The sequence below is a fragment of the Centroberyx affinis genome, unplaced genomic scaffold (genome assembly GCF_046629955.1).
Source record: "Centroberyx affinis isolate AG114_WGS23_722 - 3 ecotype Tasmania unplaced genomic scaffold, CSIRO-AGI_Caff_v1 ptg001023l_1, whole genome shotgun sequence".
In the NCBI taxonomy this organism is placed as follows: Eukaryota; Metazoa; Chordata; class Actinopteri; order Beryciformes; family Berycidae; genus Centroberyx; species Centroberyx affinis.
The window spans coordinates 17788-42251 of record NW_027279583.1 but is presented as its reverse complement, the minus strand read 5'-3'; the positions used below and the strand labels follow the sequence as shown (position 1 = coordinate 42251).

At 41.5% G+C, this 24464-nt stretch overlaps 1 protein-coding gene across 1 annotated transcript; it reads right to left on the bottom strand.

Moving 5' to 3' along the window:
• Nucleotides 1-1101: 1101 nt before the first annotated feature.
• LOC139646928 (uncharacterized) lies at nucleotides 1102-19279 on the bottom strand. Its single transcript, XM_071522725.1, has 10 exons — nucleotides 18984-19279; nucleotides 15811-15970; nucleotides 14296-14402; nucleotides 12561-12655; nucleotides 11487-11706; nucleotides 10132-10244; nucleotides 7713-7824; nucleotides 5657-5861; nucleotides 4744-5082; nucleotides 1102-4246 (listed from the first exon to the last, which is right to left on the bottom strand). The coding sequence occupies exons 2-10, from the start codon at nucleotides 15909-15911 to the stop codon at nucleotides 4108-4110; spliced, it is 1431 nt and encodes a 476-aa protein (XP_071378826.1). The 5' UTR covers nucleotides 15912-15970; nucleotides 18984-19279; the 3' UTR covers nucleotides 1102-4107.
• Nucleotides 19280-24464: the final 5185 nt, after the last annotated feature.

Below are 24464 nucleotides of genomic sequence, written 5' to 3'. Positions count from 1 at the left end.
GCAGAAGTCTTGACCAATGGCATAATATCTGCCCCTTTCAAACTATCAAGGTCCACACGCCAAGGATGCCCTCTATTACCTCTGTTATGTACGCTCGCAACGGAACCACTTGCCATCGCAGTCAGAGCCCACCCTGTAATCAGAGGAATCCAATAGGTGGCGTTGCAAATCGCCTGGCTTTTTACGCTGACGATATAGTGCTGTTTTTGAAAAATCTGGCTCAGTCCCTGCCAGCCCTCCTAGAACTGATGCTTTGGTGGGCTTTCAGGATACAAGGTGAATAACACCAAATCTAACATTCTCTTCCTAAAAGAATCTGAAAGACTCACTCCACCTGTCAATACCGTTTTCCATAATTCACCACAAGAATTTACATATCTAGGAATAAAGATCACTCCCAAAATAGAGGACTTAGTCCCATCGAACTATGACCCAATAATGGCCTCAGTAACAGAATCTATTAATAGCTGGACATCACTCCCCTTGTCCTTAATTGGCCGCATTAACATTATTAAAATGAACATTTTACCTAAATTTCTTTATTTATTTCAATCTTTACCCCTGAACCCCCCTCCCCTATTTTTCTCCAAAATGAAAAAAATTATTACCAATTTTCTCTGGAAGGATAAACGTCCAAGATTGCACCTGACCCTCCTATATTTGCCATACGAAAGAGGGGGGTTTAGGCTCCCCAAGCTCTATTGGTATTTCATGGCAGCCCAAATATGAGCAGCAATGTTCTGGTTTTCAATTCCAGACTTCACCGCACTTGCAGACTCGCGGACTTTGCAGGCGCGTTCTCGGGAAGTCTTCGAGTGCTGAGGGCTGTCTAAATCCACTTTTCATCCAGTCCACAAGGGGCCTCAAGCGGACTTTCTGCAGACTTCCAGAGAGTCCGCTTGGGGTGCAGACTTCAGCAGACTTTACTGATTTAATTACCCACAATTCATTACAATACGGACGTGATGCCGAACAAAAAACCAAAAATAACTTATTATGAATGTGTAAAACAATTACTTTATTAAAACGTTACTTGAATCATGTAGACCAGAAATAATATTCAACCACATCATGACACAGAAATATAGGAGTATAGGCTATAGAGGTAATCAAAATGCATTTTATTATTGTAGTCTTTAAGTGATGGTAGCCTATAAAAGCTGTGCAGTGTAATGCCAAATATCCAGGCTATGAAAAATGGCCGAAAAACCACAAAAGAAGGTCCAATGTAAGAAATACCCAATTTATTTTGCCATAGTCTGGTCCTTATTTACAAACATTTCTGTATTTGAATATGTGTAGCCTATATGTCGTATAGAAATGCATGAGTATCATTTTGTTCACTCACAAAACAAGCCTAGAACGATTACATACGCAAGTGCGGCAGTGATCACCGTGTACATGATTGTAGTTGTTGCTACACTTTTGCTTCGAACGTTTCTACAGCAACGAGTGAAACAGACTTCAGGCCTGTCTATCAGCGGCTATAGCCTTGCAGTCTCGCGCCCTCGCAGACTTGACGTGATGAACACGTTGAACCCGTCACGGTACGTACGACTTAAGTCCGCGAGGGCTCAGTCCACAAGTCCGGAGGGTGGACATTTGGATTCAGCAAGTTCCTCCGTGTATGGCGCCAGCGTCACGTACCTATCCTGAGCAGTTTTATTCCAGACCACAACAGAAAGCTCCACTGCGCTTGAGCTTTAGAAATGCCTGGGAGAATGTAGCTTTAGTGGACACTACCGCACTACTTGATTAATAAAACAGCTTCGCTACTGAAAACGTTATTTGATTCAAAAACAGCCACGCTACGACCACGCTACTGAGAAATGTAGTTAAACTAGTAGCGCCGCTACTTGTAGCGACGTTACTGCCCAACACTGGTCTTTGGTAGCTGGTAGAATCAAATCCTCTCCAATTGTGTGCGGTTTCTTAGCAAGAGCAATGTGATAACTGCCTTCAGTGCCCGTTCAGGGACAGCAGCTTGCTGCACGAATGTAGCTGACTGCCTGGCCAGATGCTCTTCCTTTCATTTGAAAAAATCACCTGCTTTTTTGGCCTCTGCCGGGTGCTTTTGTTTCAAGTGACGCTGAAGTTTAGATGGCTTTAAACACTCATTTGAGAGGATCTCGAGGCCCCCCCTCCCCGACTGTTGGCGTACTCATCCTGTAGCTGGAAGGCCAAAGGTTTGATCCACACAACAGGCAATACTTTGTCAACAGCCATGTGTCCTGCCAAAGTCTCCTCGAGCAAGAAACTAAACCCCAACCTGCTCACCCACTGTAAGTTGATGTGGATAAGAGAATCAGTTGAATGCCTAAAGCACAAATGTAATTATAATGATCCCTCTCCCTGAGTTGAAAAGATGCAGCTTTCCTTTGAGTCCAGTTATCTTGAGAATTATCGGCAGTGGGAGCCTGATGAGGAGATTGGTCCAGCAGCACACACACACACACACACACACACACACACACACACACACACACACACTACACTAGCAGTATAGTCTAGTCTAGATTCCCTGAGTACTTCCATATTGGGAGCTAAGTGTATTACTACACTTAAAAGTGCAGCAATACATATGTGTGTGCACATACAACACACACACACACACACACACACACACATTGTATTACTGCACTTTTTAAGTGTAGTACACACATACTCTTCCTTCTATAGAAGGTAACAGTAAACATGTCGATTCCCATGAATGATGCGGTCACCCTTTCGGCCAATCATTAATGAAATACGTAAATGTGGACAAGATCAAAATTCAAGGACTGTTTTTTTTTAGGTCTTTTCACTTGTCAAACAATTTTCAACCTATTTCCAAACTCCCAGTCCTTGAAAAAGTTGTTCTCTGTCAGCTGCTCTACCATAATAACATCCTTGACATTTTCCAATTTGGTTTTAGAGCTATGCATAGCACAGAATCGGCCTTACTGAAGGTGCTGAATGACTTGCTGCTGTTTGTAGACTCAGGTGACTGCCATTTTGCTGCTCTTGGATCTTACTGCGGCCTTTGACACAGTATATTATGTCATTCTGATTGACCGCCTCCAGCATGTGGTTGGTGTAAATGGCACAGCCCTTAACTGGTTTACTTCATACCTCACAAACAGAGCTTTTTCAGTAAAACTGGGCACTTGCTCATGTCAAGCCTTTCGCCAAGAATCTTGGGATATTTTTTGATTCAGACCTTAACAAATAAATTCACTAGTTAGATCCAGTTTCTGCCATCTCAGAACAATAGCCAAAATCAAGCCCTTCCTCTCCTTTCATGACCTGGAGAAAGTTATTCATGCTTTTATTTCCTTCCGCCTCCATTATTGCAACTCCCTATATACAGGTATCAGTCAGTCCTCTCTGTCCCGTCTGCAGCTGGTCCAAAATGCTGCTGCAAGGCTTTTTACTAGCACCAGAAAGAGAAAACATATGTCCCCTGTCCTGGCCTCTCTTCACTGGCTTCCAGTACGACAGCGAATTGAGTTTGGGGTTTTACTTTTAAGGTTTTGCTGTTTGTTTTCAAGGCCCTTAATAGGTTAGTCCCCTCATCTCTGATCTCATGCACCCCTAAGTGTCCTACAGGTGTCTCTGATCTGGTTATCAGGTGATCTGGCCAAAAGCTAGTAGAGTCGCCCCCACTGTTGACACTTTTAAATCTCGCCTCAAAAAACCCATCTCTACTCTTTAGCCTTTGATTCTATATGAAACTTGTTGTAGGTTTTTGGATTATTTATCTATTTTCTTATTTATTTTATTTTGTTTGTGTCCCTGTGCTGTGTTGGTGTTTGTTTTGCTGGTTCTGTCGCTTGTTTGATCTGTTCTGTTAAGATTTGTGCAGCACCTTGGTCAACAAGTGTTGTTTTTTAAGTGTGCTATATAAATAAATTGAACTTGAACCCCTTGGGGCAATCAGTAAATAAATTAATAATTTTGAAAATCGTGGGACGCTGTGATAAGATGCATAATTAATTAGTCAAAAACTGATCCATAATCGCCCCCCAATTTCAGTGTGGGTGGACAAATACACGCCCATTTTCTCTAAGTGTCCACATTTGGAGCTAGACAATGAACACACACACACACACACACACACACTCCCAGCTATTCTGTGTTGTCCTCTGGAATGAGTCCGATCTCTTTTAGCACAGTGTTGACAGCGAGGGTGAGGCGTGCGCTGTAGCTCAGCAGTCGGTCGTCATAAACCAGCTGGTCTGTTGTCAGCTTGGTCTGTACTGGAGGTCTGGAGGGGAAGCAAAAGTAAAACAGTTACATACTAAGTGTGCTCAACATTAGTACCATCTGGTGGACACTTTTATCCAAAGCACCTTTCAGAATTGTCATCACTTTTTAGAGGGGTATTAAGTAATCTATGACCTCTGGGAAACTCTATCTGCGACCAGCAGGAATTTCAACAACATCAACAAAATTGTCTCCTACAGAAATTTGGTTTGCAGCAAAGCATACAATACATAATCACAATGAACAAAAAATATACATAAAACACAAGGCACATTACCAGAGGAGTGAAGGCATGGGGTGGAGAGTTTATCTTTTACATTTTAGCAAGATTATGTGTGATAAATGAGAATGTAATTTTGATTTAGCCTGTGGCTCTCTGAACCAATGACCTGAAAGAAGTATCTCAAATTCTTCCTACAAACACACGCACCAACAATAGTACAGTTATGCACCTCATATGATTCTATTAGGATGTACTTATACACAACACCAAACTACCTTGTATGGTACATGAGTGCTACGTTGCTGTCGACCCGAACACAGCCCTTCTGTGAGTTCAGCAGTCCATGGACGGTGGGGGCGAACACAGCTCTGGGGTTGATGATGATCTTGAAGTTGCTGAACTCTTTCTGGTTGAGGGGTTCGTGGTACAGGTGTGCCAGGATGTTAACCCCGGATACACCCTGCCAGCCAGTGCAGCAGCTGCTCTGTGGGTCCTGAGTGGTGTGGGAGGTGGGAGGAGGCAGCTTGATGGTGTTGGGAAACACTGCGTTCTCAAACATGTACCCGAAGTCGGCACCGTGTTTCTGCTCCAGCAGAGGCAGCAGCTCCCTCCAGCTGGTAATGGAATGTTTTTTTCTTAATTAAATCTGTACAGTCAATCTCTTTCTCTCTCCCTCTCTCTCTCTCTCTCTCTCTCTCTCTCTCTCTCTCTCTCTCTCTCTCACACACACACACACACACACACACACACACACACACACACACACACACACCACTAATAACCTCCACCCCCCAAAAAATGTCACATATGTGGCATGTAGCATTTTAACATACAAATCATTACCACATTAATATTGGGACTGTCATAATTACGTAAACAAACAAGGTCATGGCTGACAGGGAGCCACAGGGTTTATGGGGAATGGCCTTTATTTTGAGAAACACTAGCACTAACAATACCACTAGCGTGAGATAGCAGCTACCAATCATGTCGATCATAATTGTTTATTGTAGCTATACCAAGTTTAAAAAATTCTACAACAGCTTTAAGATAGCTGATATCTTCATGGTTTGGAACAATATTCTAGTCAGCAATCATTTTGAAAAGTTAAAGGCACAGTTTTTTAAATGGTGTACATGTCTTATTTTGGAACAAAACTCTTCATTTATTCTAAGTAGAGAACACTACCTGTCCACTGACTGGGGCAGTATAAGCTCATCCATATCGTGCAGGGCCAAGTATTTGGACTGGTACATGTATCTGTAGACACAGTCATTGAGAGCAGGGATCTGGCCGTAGTAGTGGAGGTCGCCAGGACTGTATTCAGGCTGCCAGCCTGGAGACACATTCAGAAGTTTGGACAGTTTGGACCAGGGAATCACCTCCATAAAACCTGGGAGGGAGACAGTGAAATAATTAGATTGGTATATTTAGTAACATACACTTATTCACTATTCTGATTGGGGACTCTATAACCAAGCATGTAAGAATGGCAAAGACTGAAAATCTAACTATGGATGACACATCTGTCAGAGAGCTGACAGGGCTGTTGCCAGTCATCCTCTCTACACATCCAAGTAACATGAGGATTATTATTCACACTGGGTCTTTTGACATTCTGCGAGGGAAAACTGGCTCTGAGATCCTGAAAAAAGACTTTTGCCTGCTACTGGAGAAGCTGAGTGACTGTCAATCGCAACATGTATTCATTTCAGGCCCCATTCCAACCTTGAGGAAAGGAATCGAATCCTTCAGCAGACTCCTTGCCCTGAATACATGGCTGACATCGGCGTGCCTCACCCATGGGATAAAGTTTATTGACAATTTCAATATCTTTTGGAACTGTAAAGACCGCTTTATGCCTGATGGGATTCATCCGAGCAGCACTGGTTCCAGATTACTCGGCACCAATCTACGTCATGCTCTTGGGATGCCACACCAAAACAAGAATGCACAGATAAGCACGAAGGACAAGGCCAACGCCCCCCTCCCCCCGTCCACCACACTCACCAATCAAGGAGTTAGTCAAAGCTGCCATGCTGAAGCTCAGTCAAATTGACTCTCCAGCATCCACTCCCTCCCCTGTCTCTCCTCTTAGGTTCACAAGCCAGATGGAGGACTTGGTGAAGTCTGGGATCAAAATGATCCCACTCACCCCCAGCTTGGCCAGGTCACGGGTATTGCCATCACCTATACGCCGCCCACCAACGCGCACCTGTCCCCCCCCCAACGCCCCCCCGGCGCACCGCTATCAGTGTCGGCAGCAACTAGGACACTCTGGGCCTCTGCTGTTCAAGAACTGTTATTCATAAATTATCTGATAGCAAGCTGAGGTCCTGGGAGAGAACAACCTTCCCAAATACAATAGCCACAGTGTCAAGACAAAGATTACATAAGCGGGTCACAGTAAAATCTTCCAATCCTACAAATTTGATTCACATTCCCTGTAAGCCAAGTATCTCAGGCCCTGCTCCAACAAACCTAAAATTAGCCCTATTTAATATCAGGTCCCTGTGTAACAAGTCACTTTTAATCAATGATTTTATAACCTCTTACAAGCTTGATTTTATGTTTTTAACAGAGATCTGGCTGGACACCAAGAATGGGAATGCTATCCTTATTGAATCCACCCCACCAAATTTCATATTTGAGTTTGAAGCACGACAGAACAAAAAAGGAGGGAGTGTTTGTGCCTTTTTTAGGGATAGGTTCCTTTGTAAGAAGTTATCATTTGGAGAATTCTCATCCTTTGAATATGTGTCGTTTAAAATGGAAATGAAATTCTCTCCATGTATTCTATATTTAGTTATATACAGGCCACCAAAATACTCCCCACATTTCCTTGATGATTTTACTGAGATGCTTTCAATTATCTGCACTGAATTTGACTGTGTAGTCATTACGGGTGATTTTAATGTACACATAGATAATGTCAGTGACAAAAACGCCAAAGAACTTTCAGCCATACTTGACACGTTTGATCTGTCTCAACATGTGAAAGGACCGACCCAAAGAACCACATCATAAGAAGTTAATATTATGATGCCTCGCTCTCTTGCTACTATGAAAATGTTAGTGAAAAATGTGATCTAGCATACGCCATCTAGTTTACCCAGTTAGCCTAGCTGACATTCTAAGTTCAAAGTTTAGCCTATAGCTAGGTAAGGTAGTTAGCTAGCTGCTGATCTTCCAACATCATGAAAGCCATGGTCATGAATGAATGAAAACACACGCCATACTCCACCTGTGCTTGTGTAGTAGTCCAGTAGCCGCTGTGTGTCTGGGCTGCAGCTGGTCTTATAGACGACTACTCTGCTCACCCCCAGTATCTTCAGCACTTCCATACTCTGGACCAGCTAAAAGGGTCACATTTCATGGTTAATCACTGTCACACTTTTGTTTTACATTACAGGCATTTAGCTCAGTCACTTAACCAGAAGCATTTAATTGTTGCTCTAATGCAACAGTCGAATAAGTTCAAGTCCCTTTAATGCCATTACAAACAGCCAATAGCAAGGAGTAAAACGGTCAGAGCCATGGTGCCCTGACATGAATCAACTATTCGTGACTATATAATGATCATGTGTGATAGAGAACTGATAGGTAAGGAAAAAAGAGCTGAGGAGAGAAGGAAGTCACAGCAATTAAATCAGCAATTGCAAAAGTATAAACAGCATGTGACTCAGCAACAATGGAACCACAACTGAGCAATTATAAAAGGATTGCAAAACAGCAAGCTCAAAAAAGGAACTCATTGCTATAACACAAAATAAAAAAAGAAGTAAATTCAATATTACAAATCAAAACATAAGCAATTCCAAAATGATAAATCATGCCTGATATTTATGTATATGTAAATAGATAATCTAGATATGAATTCAGAGTGCATGAAACATTTTTGATACTGCGGGGTGTAGCAAGGTGGGGTACACTTGGAGTTTGAAATAAAACAGCAGTGACACAGAGTAGCAGACCAACAAAAGTATTTATTCATCAAAGTAGTACGGGAAGTGAGAGTAGGGGAAAGGAGGTGAGGGTCACAACAGAACTCAGGTTCTTCCCAGACTGGGGTATTCTTCAGGTATATGTGGGGTGTCTCTGTTCCACTTAGGACGAGAGGACAAGATGAGCAGGTTCCAAGTACTTCACAGTCATTGACACAACATACCGAGTAGCTGTTCCTCCTTGGATTATCCACCTCAGCTCCAACCATTAGGTTGTTGTAAGTCTGGTGTCATGAGGACAGGTTTTTCGCAGAGGGTCTGGCAAAGGGTGTTGAAAGTTTTTTTTGGCTTCACTGGACCACTTAACCCGGTTCAGCAACTTTTGTTGAGTCAATTCATGGAGCAAAGCTGTTGCAGTGGCAAAGTTAGGGATAAACTGCCTGTAGTACAACATCAGTCCCAGAAAGGTTTTTACCAGTCTCTTGGTTTGAGGCCTGGGCAAGACAGCCACACTCTCCCCCTTCTACTCCTGGGGCTTCACATCACCTCGTCCTCGTCTGTGGGGTTGCAGGATCTGGTCCATCATCCACTGGAACGTTGCAGTCATGCCATGGATGCAGAGAAAATGGTAGGACACAGTACTGGTAGAGCCCGTTCAGGGTTGCAAAGGCTGTCATCTCCTTGACCTGAAGTTGAGGGCGCTGATGAACTGGGCTGGACCTAATCACTCGATGAGCTCATCCACCCGGGGTACTAGGTAAGCATCAAACTGGGAGATTTAATTTAGTTTCCTAAAATCATTACAAAAACCATGAGACATGAGGACCATGAGCTGTGAGACTCCTCAGTGGCCCCAAGTCACTGAGGAGGTGGGTTACAGGTTCAAACCGTTCCACAACTTCATAAGGCCCATGCCATTTTGTGAGGAATTTGCAGTCACTTGTTGGCACTACGACCATCACATTATCTCCCAGCCGAAATTCTCGTCCCCGGGCTCCCCTGTCATATGTTTTCACCTGGGCTTCCTGGGCTTGGCGCATATGTTCCCTCACCATGGGCCAGATTTGGGCCATACGGTCATGTATCAGGTCCACATGTTCCACCACTGACCGATAGGATCAGGACGGGTGTTCCTCCCAGGCCTCCTTAGACGGAAGTCTGTAACTGTCATTCCTTCTATTTTTTGCACATCTCCCACATTACCCTGGACATGAAGCATAACCCCTGATCTGTGAGGATCTCTTCAGCAATGCCCACCTGGCTAAACAGGAAGAATACTTCCTGGGCTACTGCTGCTGGGCTAGTGCTGCGGAGGGACACAACTTCAGAGTAGCAGGTGGCATTATCAAAGATGACAAGTATGTATCTGTGCCTTCGGCCAGACTTAGGCAGAGATCCAACAAGGTCCAGGCCAATTCAGCTAAAAGGGGTCTTGATTGGGTAGTGGGATGAGCAGGTTATGATAGGAAACCTTTTGGCTGACTTTCTGACATTCTGCAGAGTGTTGTCAATACTGCTGTCTTTACTCCCTGAGAATACATTCATGTTTTCTCCACCCAAGATGGTTGTCTGGCCCAAAACTTTTTGAACTTTGCAATAAAAGGGGTTTATATCTCACAAAAGAAGCATAAAACTGCAGCAATGATAGAAATACATGAAAAGTAAAAAGAATAGAAGTAGAAATAACAGAACAGTAAAACCAGTATTATGTGACGGTACCTGCAGCACATTGGTGAAGTTGAACATGGTGGAGAGGCAAACAGTGAAGGTGTGAGGGAAGGAGTCACTCCTCGCCTCCTGGTTCAGCACCTCCAAAAACACCTCGTCTTTATCTGAGACACCAAAGAAAAGACCCAGAGCTAAAGGACAATTTCACTGAAATTGGCATTTAGGTTGCTATTTTGCAAAAGTATGAATTTTCCCAAGAATTTAATGTTTTTTTGTTCATTAACTGCTTGAGACCTACAGTATACCCATGCTAGCTCAGGCTAGCAGTCTGTGTCATTTTAAATCCCTGCTTAAATCCTTTTATAGAAATGCTTTTTATAATTGTTTTACTTTCAGTTTTTTCTTTTTTGTTGTTCTTTGGATCTGCTTTTATTCGGCTTTGTTCCATTGTTTCACTTTTACTAACACCTAATTCACAACTGAGTTATGCGTTACCAGTAGTCGATTTGTACACAAATTTTAAGGGGGATGGTGGGGTCTTATGGAGACAAACATTTTGATAGTGAGGAAGACAGCATGAAGGGTAGGGGACCAGCTGTTCACCCTTTTGTTTATTTTGTAGCAGCACAAAGGTAATTCTATATTCAAAAGACATGCAAGTTAGGGATGTTAGGTATCAGACAATGCCCTTAACCAAGGCACTGTTCTCAGAATTGAAGTTGGTCCCCGGGCGCTGCACTGTAGCTGCCCACTGCTTTTAAGTAGTTAGGATGGGTCAAATACAGAGGACAAATTTCCCCAGGGGGATCAATAAAGTGTAACTTAACATACCTTAATACTCATGGCACTTTTATCTTATCCAAACTTTACATTTAACCTCTACTCATGCTCGGTTTGTCATCCTCTCCTGCTTGCTTTGCCTCTGCTGCATCGTCTGTTAAAACATCATCCTGAACCTGTTGTGTGTGTGTGTGTGTGTGTGTGTGTGTGTGTGTGTGTGTGTGTGTGTGTGTGTGTGTGTGTGTGTGTGTGTGCGCGTGTTTACATTTGTTTTAGCCTTAGCAGTTATCTGTTTCCTTTACCAGCATAGATTACCACCCAAAGCAGTAATCAGATCAAATTATGAGCCACTGCACACTCCTGCCCTTTTGGCAGGAGTTGTCACTACATTGTGTTGGTGAAAATGTACATAGAATGTGACAGATGCAGTTGTGAACAAGGCGTTACACTATGCCTGCAATGTCTCACAAAAAACTCCAACCTCACCATCAATTACAACAATAGGCTAATGAGATGGTGCACTCTGCTGGCTAGGAACAGCCAGCACAGTACTTCAGACAAACAAATCATAAAACGTATTTCAGGCCAATGTCCAATCTGTCACATGTGGTAAAACCCTTCAGTACCTTCAGAGTCAGCTGCAGCAACAGAGGTCACAGCGATATGAGAGGGGGTCTCGCAGCCCGAGGGGAGAGGACACAAGATGGTTGCTGTCCCATACGCAAAGCCAAAGTGGTCCCAGTGAATGTTGGCATCGCCAGCAGAGATGTGGCGTTGCCCCTGGCAACAGAGGAGGCAGCGATAGGCCACCACCTCACTCCTCAACATCACAGCGATAACACGGACCTGGAGGATGAGAAAGACAAAAACAAAGACAGTTTCTTTGATTTATACAGGTTTAGGAGATCAGCAATCCAGGAGTTCTTGGACTCGAGATGTTTCTCCCACACACTGAGGAGCCTGGGGAGGAGGTTCAGGCACCTGGTAAAGGATGTGCCTCCCTTTGGACCCACTGGGAGGAGACCTTGGGGCCGGACCCAGGACACAATGGAGGGACAACATCTCCCAGCATGCATGAGAGGAGTACCGAGAGGGACTACATCTCCCAGCATGCCGGGGAGTGCCTGGGGATCCCCCAGATGGAGCTGGAGGAAGTTGGTGGGGAAAAGGACGCAAGGGCTACTCTGCTTGCACTGTTACCACCTCGACACTGACCCGCATAAGGAATATATGGAAAAAATAAATTTGTATTTAAAGCCAAATATGTATTATTAAGCTCTTATAAAAAGCTCTATTTATCTTTAAAAAAAATCTTAAAATAGATTTTATTTTCTATTTGCACAAAAAGAAACTTATTTTTGTCTGTGTACCACACATGGTAGACATACAAATTCTGGACATCAACGCACCTTACTCAGTGAGTGTAGCCCCAGTGTGCATCGAACCCCGTAACCCAAGGCAAGGCAAATTTATTTATATAGCACATTTCATACCCAAAGGCAACCCAAAGTGCTTTACAGAGTACACAGGCAAAAGCACAAGAAACAAATGATAAAAACAATAAAAGCAAGCATGCAAAAGCACATAGAATCAAACAATAAGAGCAAACAGGCAAAAGCACACAGAATGAACAAAAAAATAAATAAACCCAGGCAATGTTAGTGCCTTGCTCTCTAACCTCCCCTCTCTTCTTCACTAACCTCTCGTCTGTTTGTGCGGTGCTCCAGGTAAGCTGACACCAGCAGTGTGTGTGTCCCATTGACTGCCACTAGAGGCACCTTTTGTCCATGTGGATCTGCATGGATGAAGAGCAATGGGTGAGGGGAGAAGAGAGCAGAGGAGATAAAAAGATATGAGATGAGAAAAGAGTAAAAGAAAAACAAGCCCATTTAGACATGTTTGTGATATATAAATATCTGAGTTTAGTTTCATTATAAAAAGTAGGAATTTGTTATATGTATAATTATACGGCAAAATAAGTCATACACAGAGATGTAGTGGAGGGGAAACTCTGCTGACCTTTTTTGCTGGACCGCCAAGTGGGGTGGACCAATAATGTTTGTCCCTAACTGACTGACTAAATATCGGCAGGGCTGCCACAGAATCAAAAGTTAGAAAATGATCTAAATCGATCTCTAACGCGCCTAATGTGCGCATCACGTCCTGTCTGTCATTTGGCGATGCACAGTAGACCAGCAGCAATGTACTCAATCCAATTGTCTCCCATTGTGAAAACGAAAGTGAAACTTAAAATTCCACAATTTGTTCCAAACTTGCATGTGTAACAGGATTTGCAAAGCTCTCTTTTACAAATGTGCCCCGTTTACAGAATAGCAATAAGACAATAGGAAAATAAAGGGAAGGTGGACCCAACAACTCCAACATACAGGGTTCCCACACATTTTTACCAATGAATTTTCAAAACTTTTCCATAACTTTTCCATAATATTTTACCCCATTTCCATGACTTTATTTAAGTAGTTTAAAATAGGTAAGGCAATATGTAAGGCAACAAGCGATTTGAAGTAGGGCGCAATTCCAAATGTGGAGAGGTACGCACACTTCGTTTCCCCACAACTAAATTTGGCCGCTATTCCGCTGTCGGGAAAGATAGCTCTGAAAAGCTCACCTTTGTTAGCACACGAGCTGTACGAATAATGTGAGTCCATCGTCTTCAGTAGGCCTACCCACAGCACTTCAGCCGATAGCAGATCATTGGATGCGGCAATGGATCGGTTGAGCGTCGGTTGAAGTTGTCTCGCAGCTATACCGATGCTTGCCGTGCTGGTAGAAGCGGTAACGTTATCTGGCCTGGCTACGGCAGGCGTGAAATATGTGCCGACGCTGGCAGTCTGTTGAGCCGCCTTTTGGTTGTCTCGATGCTTTTTCCCTTTAGCATGGCTGACCAGAGCCGCTTTCCCCATCTTGCCAACGTCAAACGTTTTGGTGCAGAGCCTACATCCAGCGCGGCTAGGGTCTGCCTCTCTCTCTTGAGCCATGTATTATATTTGGCGTTCGAAAGCCATACATTATTGAACACGCACTTCCCAGGCGTTTTTGCGGATAAGCAAACTGCTAGCGCTTGCTAACTTTACTCGCTCGTTTCCCGCCGGCAACTAGCTGCATACGCCAATGTGTATCACGTGATACTAGTGAAGTTTCAACGGTCAGGAGCCCTAACCCTAACCCTAACCCTAACCCTAACCCTAACCCGCATTGACCGTGAGACTCACGCAATTGACACTTATCACACGCTCTCATGCCACAAGTCCATTTTCTCATGCAGTGAAAAACAAATTCAAAACTGTCAACTGCGAGTTATTCAGACCATCGGGGGAAAGCGAGAAATATACACAAATCTATTATATTGTAATTTATTCACATTATATTGTAATTTATTTGTCACGCTATCCTGTTTAATAAGGAGTAGCTCACCTTGTCGTCCTGGGGCACTTCCTGTTGGTAGTGCGCGTTGGACTGGGATCTGAGCCGGGCTGGTTGATTGGTAGTACTGGCTCCAGAACTTTATTGACCTGGCAGGCCTGTGGGTCCACAAGAAAAGGTTTGGATTGAATTCATTATCAGTTCAGTCATTTAATTTTAACATTTATTATCACAGTGCTAAAACACAGAAGTGATATGATAAAACGCAGATTGGCATTTTAATACAAACTTTTCTTGGAGGCAGAGCTGCTCTGGAGGCAGAAATATTCTCATTGGTTGAGTTAAGCCTCAGTGGGTGGAGCCAAAGAACCACAGTTTTTGTGGTTGAATAACATTAGGTGGAAGCCCAGTGAAAAGACAAAGGATAAGAGAGGAGGAAGCTAATATTATGAAGCAGAGCACTCTTGGTAACTGAAAAATTACAATCTAGCCATACCAAGTTACCTAGGTTAGCTAGTTGGCTAGCTTCCAAGATCATGAATGCCATGGTGATGAATGAATTAAACTAGGAGTCAATACCAGTATATTTTTTTTTATATATTACCTCGAGTTCTTTTTGTGCCATTGAAATTTGTCAGCTAGCTTCTAGCTTGCGCTCTGAAAAATTGTGGGTCTTAGGCTCCGCCCATTGAGGTTTAACTCAACCAATGAGATTATTTCTGCCTCCAGAGCTCTGCCTCCAAGAAATGTTCGTAGAACTAAAAATCCAATCTGCTGATAAAACCCAGTGATGAAGCATGGAAAGAGGAGGGAGAAAAATATAATATTTTCGGGTAGGATAAAAAAAGGCTAATGAAACATTTCATTTTATATTTGTTGAAATGAGATGTTTGCATAAGCCTTTTGAATGATGACAAGCAATTTTTGAAGTAAATATTAGGCTGCTACACTACACCACTTCTTTCCCTGAAGGAAACTGAGTTTGCATTTGCCAGTATGGAAAACACAATGAACAAGGTACTCAGCAGTGAGCAGTATGTAAATCTATATTCGGGACTTTAACAGTATTCACAGTACTATTTTAGAAAGTTAAAGCTGAACCTTAGAATTTCATGCAGGTAAAAAAAAATCTCCCACCAATATTATGTTGCTATTGTTGGGACATTTGCAAGGATAATATTGTTGGGTAATACTGATTTTGACACAAACTCAGTTGTTATCATTGTGGCAAGTCTAGATGAGATGTGACTTTAATGAACTCTGTGGGGAAACTGGATGGTCAAAGTAGCAGAGAATACAGATATGAATAAGACAAAAGAGAGTACAGAGGACAAATAGAGAATACTGAAGATAACACATCAAACAACCAAACACTGAAATAAAGTGATGGTGTCTTTATTGGCAGATTGACAGGTTGGTTCTGCCCTCACCCTAAACTGGCTTGTACCTTGTGCCACAAGGGCTTCCTCAAAGAAGAGGACGAAGAAGAGAATGGAACCATTTTTACATTTTGCATGTTCCAGCACTAGAGGCTATGATCTATCTCTTTTCATTTATTTCACCAACCTGTAACTCCAGAGCAGCAGGGTGAGAGAGAGGATGGTGATGAGTGGACTCAGGTACATCAACCGTCTGAAGCTCCTTAGTTTAGGCTGCTTCAGACACATAATGGCTGGTTTCTATTGCTTTCAGTTCAGATTCGACTCCCTGGACCAGTTGAGAAAACCTGGGCAGAAGAAGTGAGTGAGTGTTTCTCGTATTTGCCCCCAGGTGCTTCACCTCCATCTGCTCCACCAAAGCTGCTCAGTAGAGAACTGGTTGTCCTGGGAAGCCCCCAGGTGTTCAAGAGGAACGAATGAGGTGAAGCAGGGCGGTGCTGAAAAAGAGCATGATGTGTCCTCTAAAACCAGTGTTTTCCTTCTGTAAAGCATGCCACATTAAACTGCTGCAGTCCAGAGGTAGGAAGTAATGAAGTAAAAATACTTTGTTACTTAAGTAAGATTTTCAAGTATCTGTACTTTAGTTTTTCTTTCACTTAATAACCATAATCCTAACCATAACCCTTTACTTTTATTCACCACATTTCAAAAGAAAAATCTATACTTTCTACTCACTACATTTTCAAATCATACTCATTACTCTCGGGAAATCATCAATTGATTTATTTTTGTTTTTTTTATTTTCCACATCAGACAGCTTCCATCCCAGAAGCAGCTGAGCCAATGTGATTGGCTGCTTGTTCACCAAAGCAACATCAAAAAGGAGGGAAAGGGACAGAGAGAGGAGAACAGGAAGAAGAGAGAAGCAACAAGAGAGCAGAGAATTAAATGACTAATTGACTTTTTCTCATCTGGGATTCAGAGGAACGCTCAACAGAGAACCAGTTCAGAACATTAGAAATGCCTTTTTTAGACAACTACTTTTACTTTATACCTAAAGTAAATTTAAGACCATGTACTTTTATACTTTGACTTGAGTAAATGATTTGAAATGGTACTTATAAAGTATTTAAAGTATATTTTTAGACGAGTATTTGCACTTTTACTTGAGTAAGGAATTTGTGTACGTCTACCACCTCTACAATCTTATAAAGGATCTAGCCACATTAAAATAGTCAATTGTCACTGAAAAATCAACACTTATTAACACTGGAAATTTCTGCATCCCTACACATGCTTGAGTGTTGTTCCAGAGAGCAGCTATTTATGTTTTCTTAAGGAAATGAATGGAAACAAATGGCTGCCTGGGAGGAAAAACATATTCAAACATATGAAAATGTGTGGTATGCATTGGAAAATGGTCGGTAATGAAAAGTATGCCTGCAGTGTGGTAAATGATGGTAAAGAAAATAAAAAAACACCTATATGGTTCTTTCAAAAGAAAGATTTTGTGTCTGTCATTATTTAGACTTCTGCCGGTAACATAGGCCTTAGGTCTGGAATATTTATTGGGCCAATGAACATTAGTAGCACAATCGTTTGTGAGTCGTGTAATATATGACCGTTTGTCACTGGTGCAAACACAGCCAAGCCTTTTTCCACATTTTCCTGGATAATCCGGTAATTCTGTTTTTGGAAATATGCAAACAAGTCTGCAGTTTGACAGGCCCCACACTCTTAGAACCTGTTTTTGTCATTTTAATGTGTGTACTGTAGCTCTTACATGACACTATATTGCTGTCCTGTCTTGCACAAAGAATTGTGCATAAGAGGACTTTTTTTTTTCTTTGACAATCCAGCAAACAAGGTTGCAGTTAGCCAGATAGGTCATAAATATAAAACTTCTGTTTTTTAATACTGTAAATGAAGAGCCAAAGTACACATGACTAAAATGCATTCCATAACTTTATTCCAATTATTTTTGAAATATTCTAATCCAAATGTGACAACATAGCCTTTTGCTTGCTCTCGTTTTCTCTCTTCAACTCTCCTCTTTATTTTTTGTGCTAGACATGTGTCAGTTGTAGAAGAGCTGCAGTTGCCAGCTGCACCCAGTTCACTGACAGGCAGAGGGGCCCCTCCAGGGGGGTTAATGAATGATGTCACGACCATAAAACAATCTTATGGTCATTCAATTTTTATTCAAAAATGTCTAATCATACACTTTTTGAAGCTTTTGTTAAAGGTACAGTATAATTCATAAGTGCATATACATGATATGCTACTTCTGACATCATCTGTCCTTTGGGTTTGAAATTCAGTTTGTTCTGTTTGTTCAGTTTGTTCTGAGCATATGACTCGTATATTTCTGGACACATTTCTGTATGCAGCTGTACCTCCAGCTGTAAATATGTCCTGATAACAAGAACAGACGACAATGCTCATGCCCATTTGAAATTGTCACTTTTCATAACTTCCTGATTAAATTCAAATTCAACTAGCAATGCACCATACTGTAGGTCTGCATGCTCTGTAAACAAATCATCCCTCTCTGTGTATTAATAAGGTGAGTATTAACTACAGTGCAGACTTGTATGCCTAGACACTTTCTGTAGCCTACATGTGTGGCTTTCTGCAGATCTGTTAATGCAAATATGACACACATCGTGCATCCTGTATATATGCTGCATATTCACACAGTTTCTTTATATTCATATTTCTTCTGATCTTTTATCGCATTTAACCTATTTATTTTTGTTATTTATCTATGTGTTTTTTATTTATTTACAAACAGCATATATCATCTTCATATTTCAACTTCATATTGAACAGACTTAATTTTTCCTTTGTCTCAGTATGTCCTACTGCTGACACCTAGCCTACATACTGTACACGCTGTAATTCACGTATTTCAGACGTTTCATTCACACATTTCTACATAATGTTTTAAAGTTGTAATTGCCAGTTGCTTTATGTTTAATACTCAACCGATGTTCTGTTATATTCTATATTTCCTTGCTGCACGCGCACACACACACACACACACGTAAGAAATGAGAGCACAAGTCTACATGTGAACATCTTCTGTGGCATAACGGTGACATCCTGTGACATTCCTATATAGAGACTTATTGTTTTGACGTGATATTTGTATGGTATCTTAAAATTTATCACAGATTTACTGATTTATTTATTTTTTTGTACTTTATTGTACCTCGTGCTCTCCTTGTAGCTATGGTTCATCTCCTGTGCTATCGGCGTATTATTTCTGTAATAGGTAGTATATGTGTATGGTATCCTATCCTATCCTTGGTGTAGCATTACTTCTGTTTAGTAAAGGTAAAGTGGATATTAACTTACATTTCTCTTGCAGGCGTCCATACTTTTTTACCGTGCGATCTCCTCTTTAGTCACGCAGGAAACCGGTCTTGGTGTTTTTATCCTTACTGCCTTGTCAAAAGAAAAGTTTTGTCAGAAAGTTCTTGGCAGGAAGAGCAGAGTATCTCAGAGTAGCAGCGACAGTCCATCAAGCATAAGAAAAAAAAAAGCAATATTGTCTTTCTTTGCTTCTCTCCCGACAAAACTACATTTCATTCACTAAGATGGAGGTAAATAAGTTTCCACCAGCACTGTGTGTAAATCCCCCGTTGAATTCACGAGACTATACTAAACGTGGCTGTGGGAATTTGTCCTGTCAGTGTAGAGGAGTAGGAGGAGGAGGAGGAAGAGGAGGAGGAGGAAGAGGATGTCTCACCAGTCATAATATAACAACCCTGGACACCGCCAGTTTCCGAGTTCTATGATTAAACACGGTTCAAAATTCTAGTCATTCAATTAATAATTATAGTTGTACTGATAATCAATTTTAGAAGAATGCCATACAAAACTTTAGGTGCCTATAGGAATACGATAGGATTATTATAGGACTAATATAGTTATACTACAGGCTCAAAAGTCCCTATTGGAATTTTATAGGAATATTAAAGTATGATAACTCACTACTGAGTACCAGATACACACTATACATCCCTATAGGAGCATTATAGTGATAGGATAGGCGATCAAAAAATACCAAAATATATGATAAGGTCACTGTAAACGCATTATTGTATGACACAGACACAATACAAATGCCATAGGAATATTATAGATACATTATAGGAATATTATAGTAATACCACCATTTTACAATAAGGTCACTATAATCTCACTATTGAGAACCACATACATACTATAACTCCCTGTAAGAATATTATAGGTATGTTACAGGTGATAAAAAAATACCTTAAAGTATGAGAAGATCACTATAAACTCACTACAGACACACTAAAAGTCCCTACACTGTGCGGTCTAACCTTAGAAATATTGGTGTTGTTTTTGGCTATGTACTTTGATCATCATATAGTCTTTGACCTGTTTTTTCCATCTAAGAAGCATTGCCAAACTCAGGTCTGTTGTGTCACAACCTGAGTTGGAGATGATTATTCATGCTTTTATATCATCACGCCTGGACTACTGTAATTCCCTTTTCACCTGCCTCAGCAAGTCATCCCTGGACCGTCTACACATGGTCCAGAACACCCATCTTAGCTTCTTTACACTGGCTTCCCATCTAGTTTAGGATTCAATTTAAGGTTCTTGTAATCACATATAGAGCCCTGCATGGTCAGGCACCTGTGTACATCTGTGACCTACTCCATCCCTACATTACCAGCAGGTCACTTAGGTCTTCTGACCAGGGCTGACTGGTCGTCCCTCGCTCTAGACTCAGAACAAAAGGTGATGGAGTTTGAAATTGTGGCTCCTAAACTGTGGAACGCTCTTCCACTGGACTTAAGATCTGCGGTCTCTGGTGACACTTTTAAAAAGCAGCTAAAGACTCATCTGTTCAGACTGGCCTTTGTCTAGCCTCTTGTGTCTATAATTATGTGTGTTTTCATGTCCTTTGTTTGTTTTTTTTTTTACTGTTAAATGGTCTTATTTTAACTATTTTACTCTTGTGAAGCACTTTGTGACTTTGCTCTGTGAAAGGTGCTATATAATTAAACTTTACTTACTATACTTCCTATAGGAATATTTACAATGCGGTACACTTCATTAGTTACCATTTTTGCAAATAAAAAGTAATCATGGAAAAGTAATCAATAAGTAATGATGCATCACCAGTAACTACTCAGTATGATGCACTGCTTTACTTCAGAGGACACAGGTATATGTACTAATATGGAGGAAATAAGGAAGTAATGATTTGTTATTGGTTAGGCGCAATCTAGCACCTTATTCAGAGTTAATCAGGAATGATTCATTAAGTAAGATATATATGCACTAATCCAGGAACTAATCATGAGATACTGATTCATCAACATGGTATCAAACGGTAACTTATCAACTTGATTCAGAGTTATTCAGGAACTCCTTGTTAATTATTACTTAAGTAGCAGTTTGTTCCTGATTTGTTCCTTACCTGTTCCTTGCTAACTACTAAGATGTTGTGTGCAGTATTGCAAAGCGTTACTGGAATATTATATGAATATCATGGTGATTTTTGTCACAGTAACTGCAGTGATGAACTAATTATGAACTAGTATGAACTACTGTGTTGCAGGTTGTCCCCCTACTATTCTCTGCACTAGCTGAACGGTATCTTGTCTCATTAATCTTCAGACAGACAATATAAGGTTGTAAGATTCTGTTTATTCAGGTTGGTCAGGGGCATGCTCCTGTTTTTCTAAGGAAATTAATTATTGACCTACCCCAAAATTCATAGGCCGCTTTTGCTTTTTTTTCCCTAAGTGGGACGCAGGCTATAACAGACGTTAACCAGAGCTCAGAATTGGATCGGGGATGATGTGTTGGTTAACCTTTCAGCAAAGCATCCATTTCAGAGTCAGAATAACTTTAATTACCATGTAGGCCGCAGTAAGTGTGCATGAATTTGTCTTAGTGCCATTGCCACAGAGACAAAGTGACAAAGTAATTCTCACAGCGCGTACCAACACACACTTAGGTCAGATATTTAATCTAGTCTACACATATGCTCCTGCACATGACTTTTATCTCAAATGCATTCGACCACTCAGCCTCTGCCTGTATGAGACTCTATTGAATCCTCTGACTTCTGTCTCTGGTCTGCCTCGAATTATACACAGGCTAGAACAAACTGCTGAACATCGACAAACAGCAGTATGTGTCTAATGCCTTGTTCACACAGGACTCGTAACGGCCAAGTACCAAGATGTCGCAGTTTGGTCGTTCACACAGGAAGCGCAGGCTGTAGGCTGCTGACATTGTTCCAATAGCCACCAAAGCTTCACCTGTTCACTGCTGTCCTTGTAGAAACAATGCTGACACTTTACTACTTTTCCACATCAGGGATGAACTTTGTATCTTCCATCTTCTTCACTTTCTCCCTTTCTTCACAAACTCCCTCATATCAAAGCTGTCACGTTTATTTGTTTTCTCAGCAAGAGTCGTGACTTGTGATCAGGCAATAATTAGGAAAGCCTAGGGGACCTAGATATCTCTCTCTCCCCCTCTCTCACTCCCCCTCTCTTTCTCTCTCTCCCTCCCTCTCTGTCTATCTCTTTCAATAACGACATATAGGCCTAAATAAATTAAGTAGCCTATAAATAAACAAACCTAAACATGTATCCTTCTTTACTTTTGTGGTAATTCAAGAACAGATGCAATTTTCAAAAGGCAAGTGATAATTCAAAACCAGATATATCATCATCCTACAATGTATTGCATTTAAAACTTGCATCAGTGCAGATAGATTCATCATCTGCACTGATGCTGTAGTTTTACTTCTCATACCATCCTGCCATTCACATCTCTCACGCATGCTCACTCATTATTTCCTTGCTGTCTTTTCCCGGGCCGTCAATTGAAACATCAGCTGTTCACATCAGCTGGTCGCATCTATCCAATAGCACAGCGACACACCTCCATCGTTAGCCTATCATCTTGCTGCTGTCTTTTTTAAATATATTTCTCTCTTTCCGCTTTAGTTCGTTCATGCTGCTGTTATGCGCACCCCTCCACCTCCCCATCACCGCCCAGTCTTCGCAGATTCATCAGCTTCATCAGCTTAATCACTCATCAGCCTCACCAGCCTATCAGTCTCAGCAGAGTCATCAGCCACCACCACCAGTGTCTGGACTCCTCGGGGGGATTTATCTTGCTGCTGCTCAGGGCCAGTGCCCCTCGATTACAAAATCTCCCTGTAGAGTCTAAGGACCAAAGACTTTCTTGACAAGTCTTAATTTTCACTATATCATCTGTTATAATAAACAATTATCTTTACTTCATTCACTTGTCTCTCCTGACTGAAATATATTTGTGCTTCTGTGGTGATATAATGGAGATATGACCATCTATAGTGTTTTCCTGTGAAATGCGTGCAGCGGCACGCAGAGAAAATAGACCAGACCCCGAAACTGGCGCTCCAGATCGCGAGCCGTGAGCACGAGTGTGAACAACCTGACCCATTAACACGGGCACCGAAAGGAAGCGGCCTCCGCCTCGGGGCCGTTCCGCATCCTGTGTGAACGCGCCGTAACCCTATCACAGGTGTGCACAATGTAAAAAGTATGGACAAAAAAAAAGGCACATTAATGTAAAAATATATATATGATTTATGTATAGTTTGGTTCCAAACTGATATATTCACCAGTGGAAAAACATAACACCTTTTAGAAAATGATTAATGGCACAAATTTAAAACTTGTGGGATTGTTTTTTAAGGACAGCTAACAGCTTTTTAAGGACAGCTAAGTTAAGTCACAGGTTAAAATGATAATGCTTTCCAGGGCCGGCGCTCCCTATAGGCTGAATAGGCAAATACGTAGGGCCTCACAAATGCCTAGAGCCTCACAAATACCTAGGGCCTCATGCCTCACACAAAGCTGGGGGTTTCCCCCCAATAGCAACGCCGCCTGTGATTGGTGACCTGGCAATCACTTGGAAAACTACCCCCTTTTATAACCGTTATATACTGTTAATGACGCTATTTTTTGGAAAATCTCCATACGGACATAAGTAAAATTAGCTACTGAGACCATAATCTCCTGTCGAAAACATTTACTGACTTTATATTTTGAGTGAGAAGTTTTGAGTGGTCCCATTGACTTGAATGGAGTTGGGCGGGATTTAGAGTCTTTTTGGATCCAACCCTAGCGGACATTAGAGGAACTGCAGCTTCAACCCATGGTTTTGGCCACTTGGTTAAAACCCCTTGCACCCCGACTTTCCCCTTAAATTTCCCCTTAGCTTCAAAGTTAGAAAAAACTTTTTTCCATACTGTGTACGCCAATGCCACATCCATATTCTGTATTTGCTCGTTCCAACGCTTTCTTGAAGTTGTAGCTGCTTATATTGAGTGAATATTCAAATACAAGATGAAATTTTTTTTATGGCTGCGCCATTACTTCTAATGGAAAAAAATCTAGATGTTTGTGCCTCACGTTTCCCTGTAATTCAGCATGACATATTTGGTATCTTTCCAAACCATGGGATCTTGACTAGAATTTATAAGAAAGTTCTGTGGGTCTGAACAAAGCTTGAGTGTTAGTTGTTTCACCTGCAGATAAGTGGTAGCAGCTGCAGTTAACACTACTAGGTACACAAGAAAACAGTAAAATTCGATTTAAAATTTTAGTTAAACAGTATCTTTTGACTAGAGACGTTGAAAAGATGTAGGACTGGTTTGGCTAAGTATAAATAAAATACAAATATGAGTTTGATTGGGTTGATGTGTCTTGTTGCCGTGGAGGGTCTGAGTTGTGGAGTAAAACGGAGTAAAACTGGAGTAAAACGGACTAATTTCATGTATCTTTGATT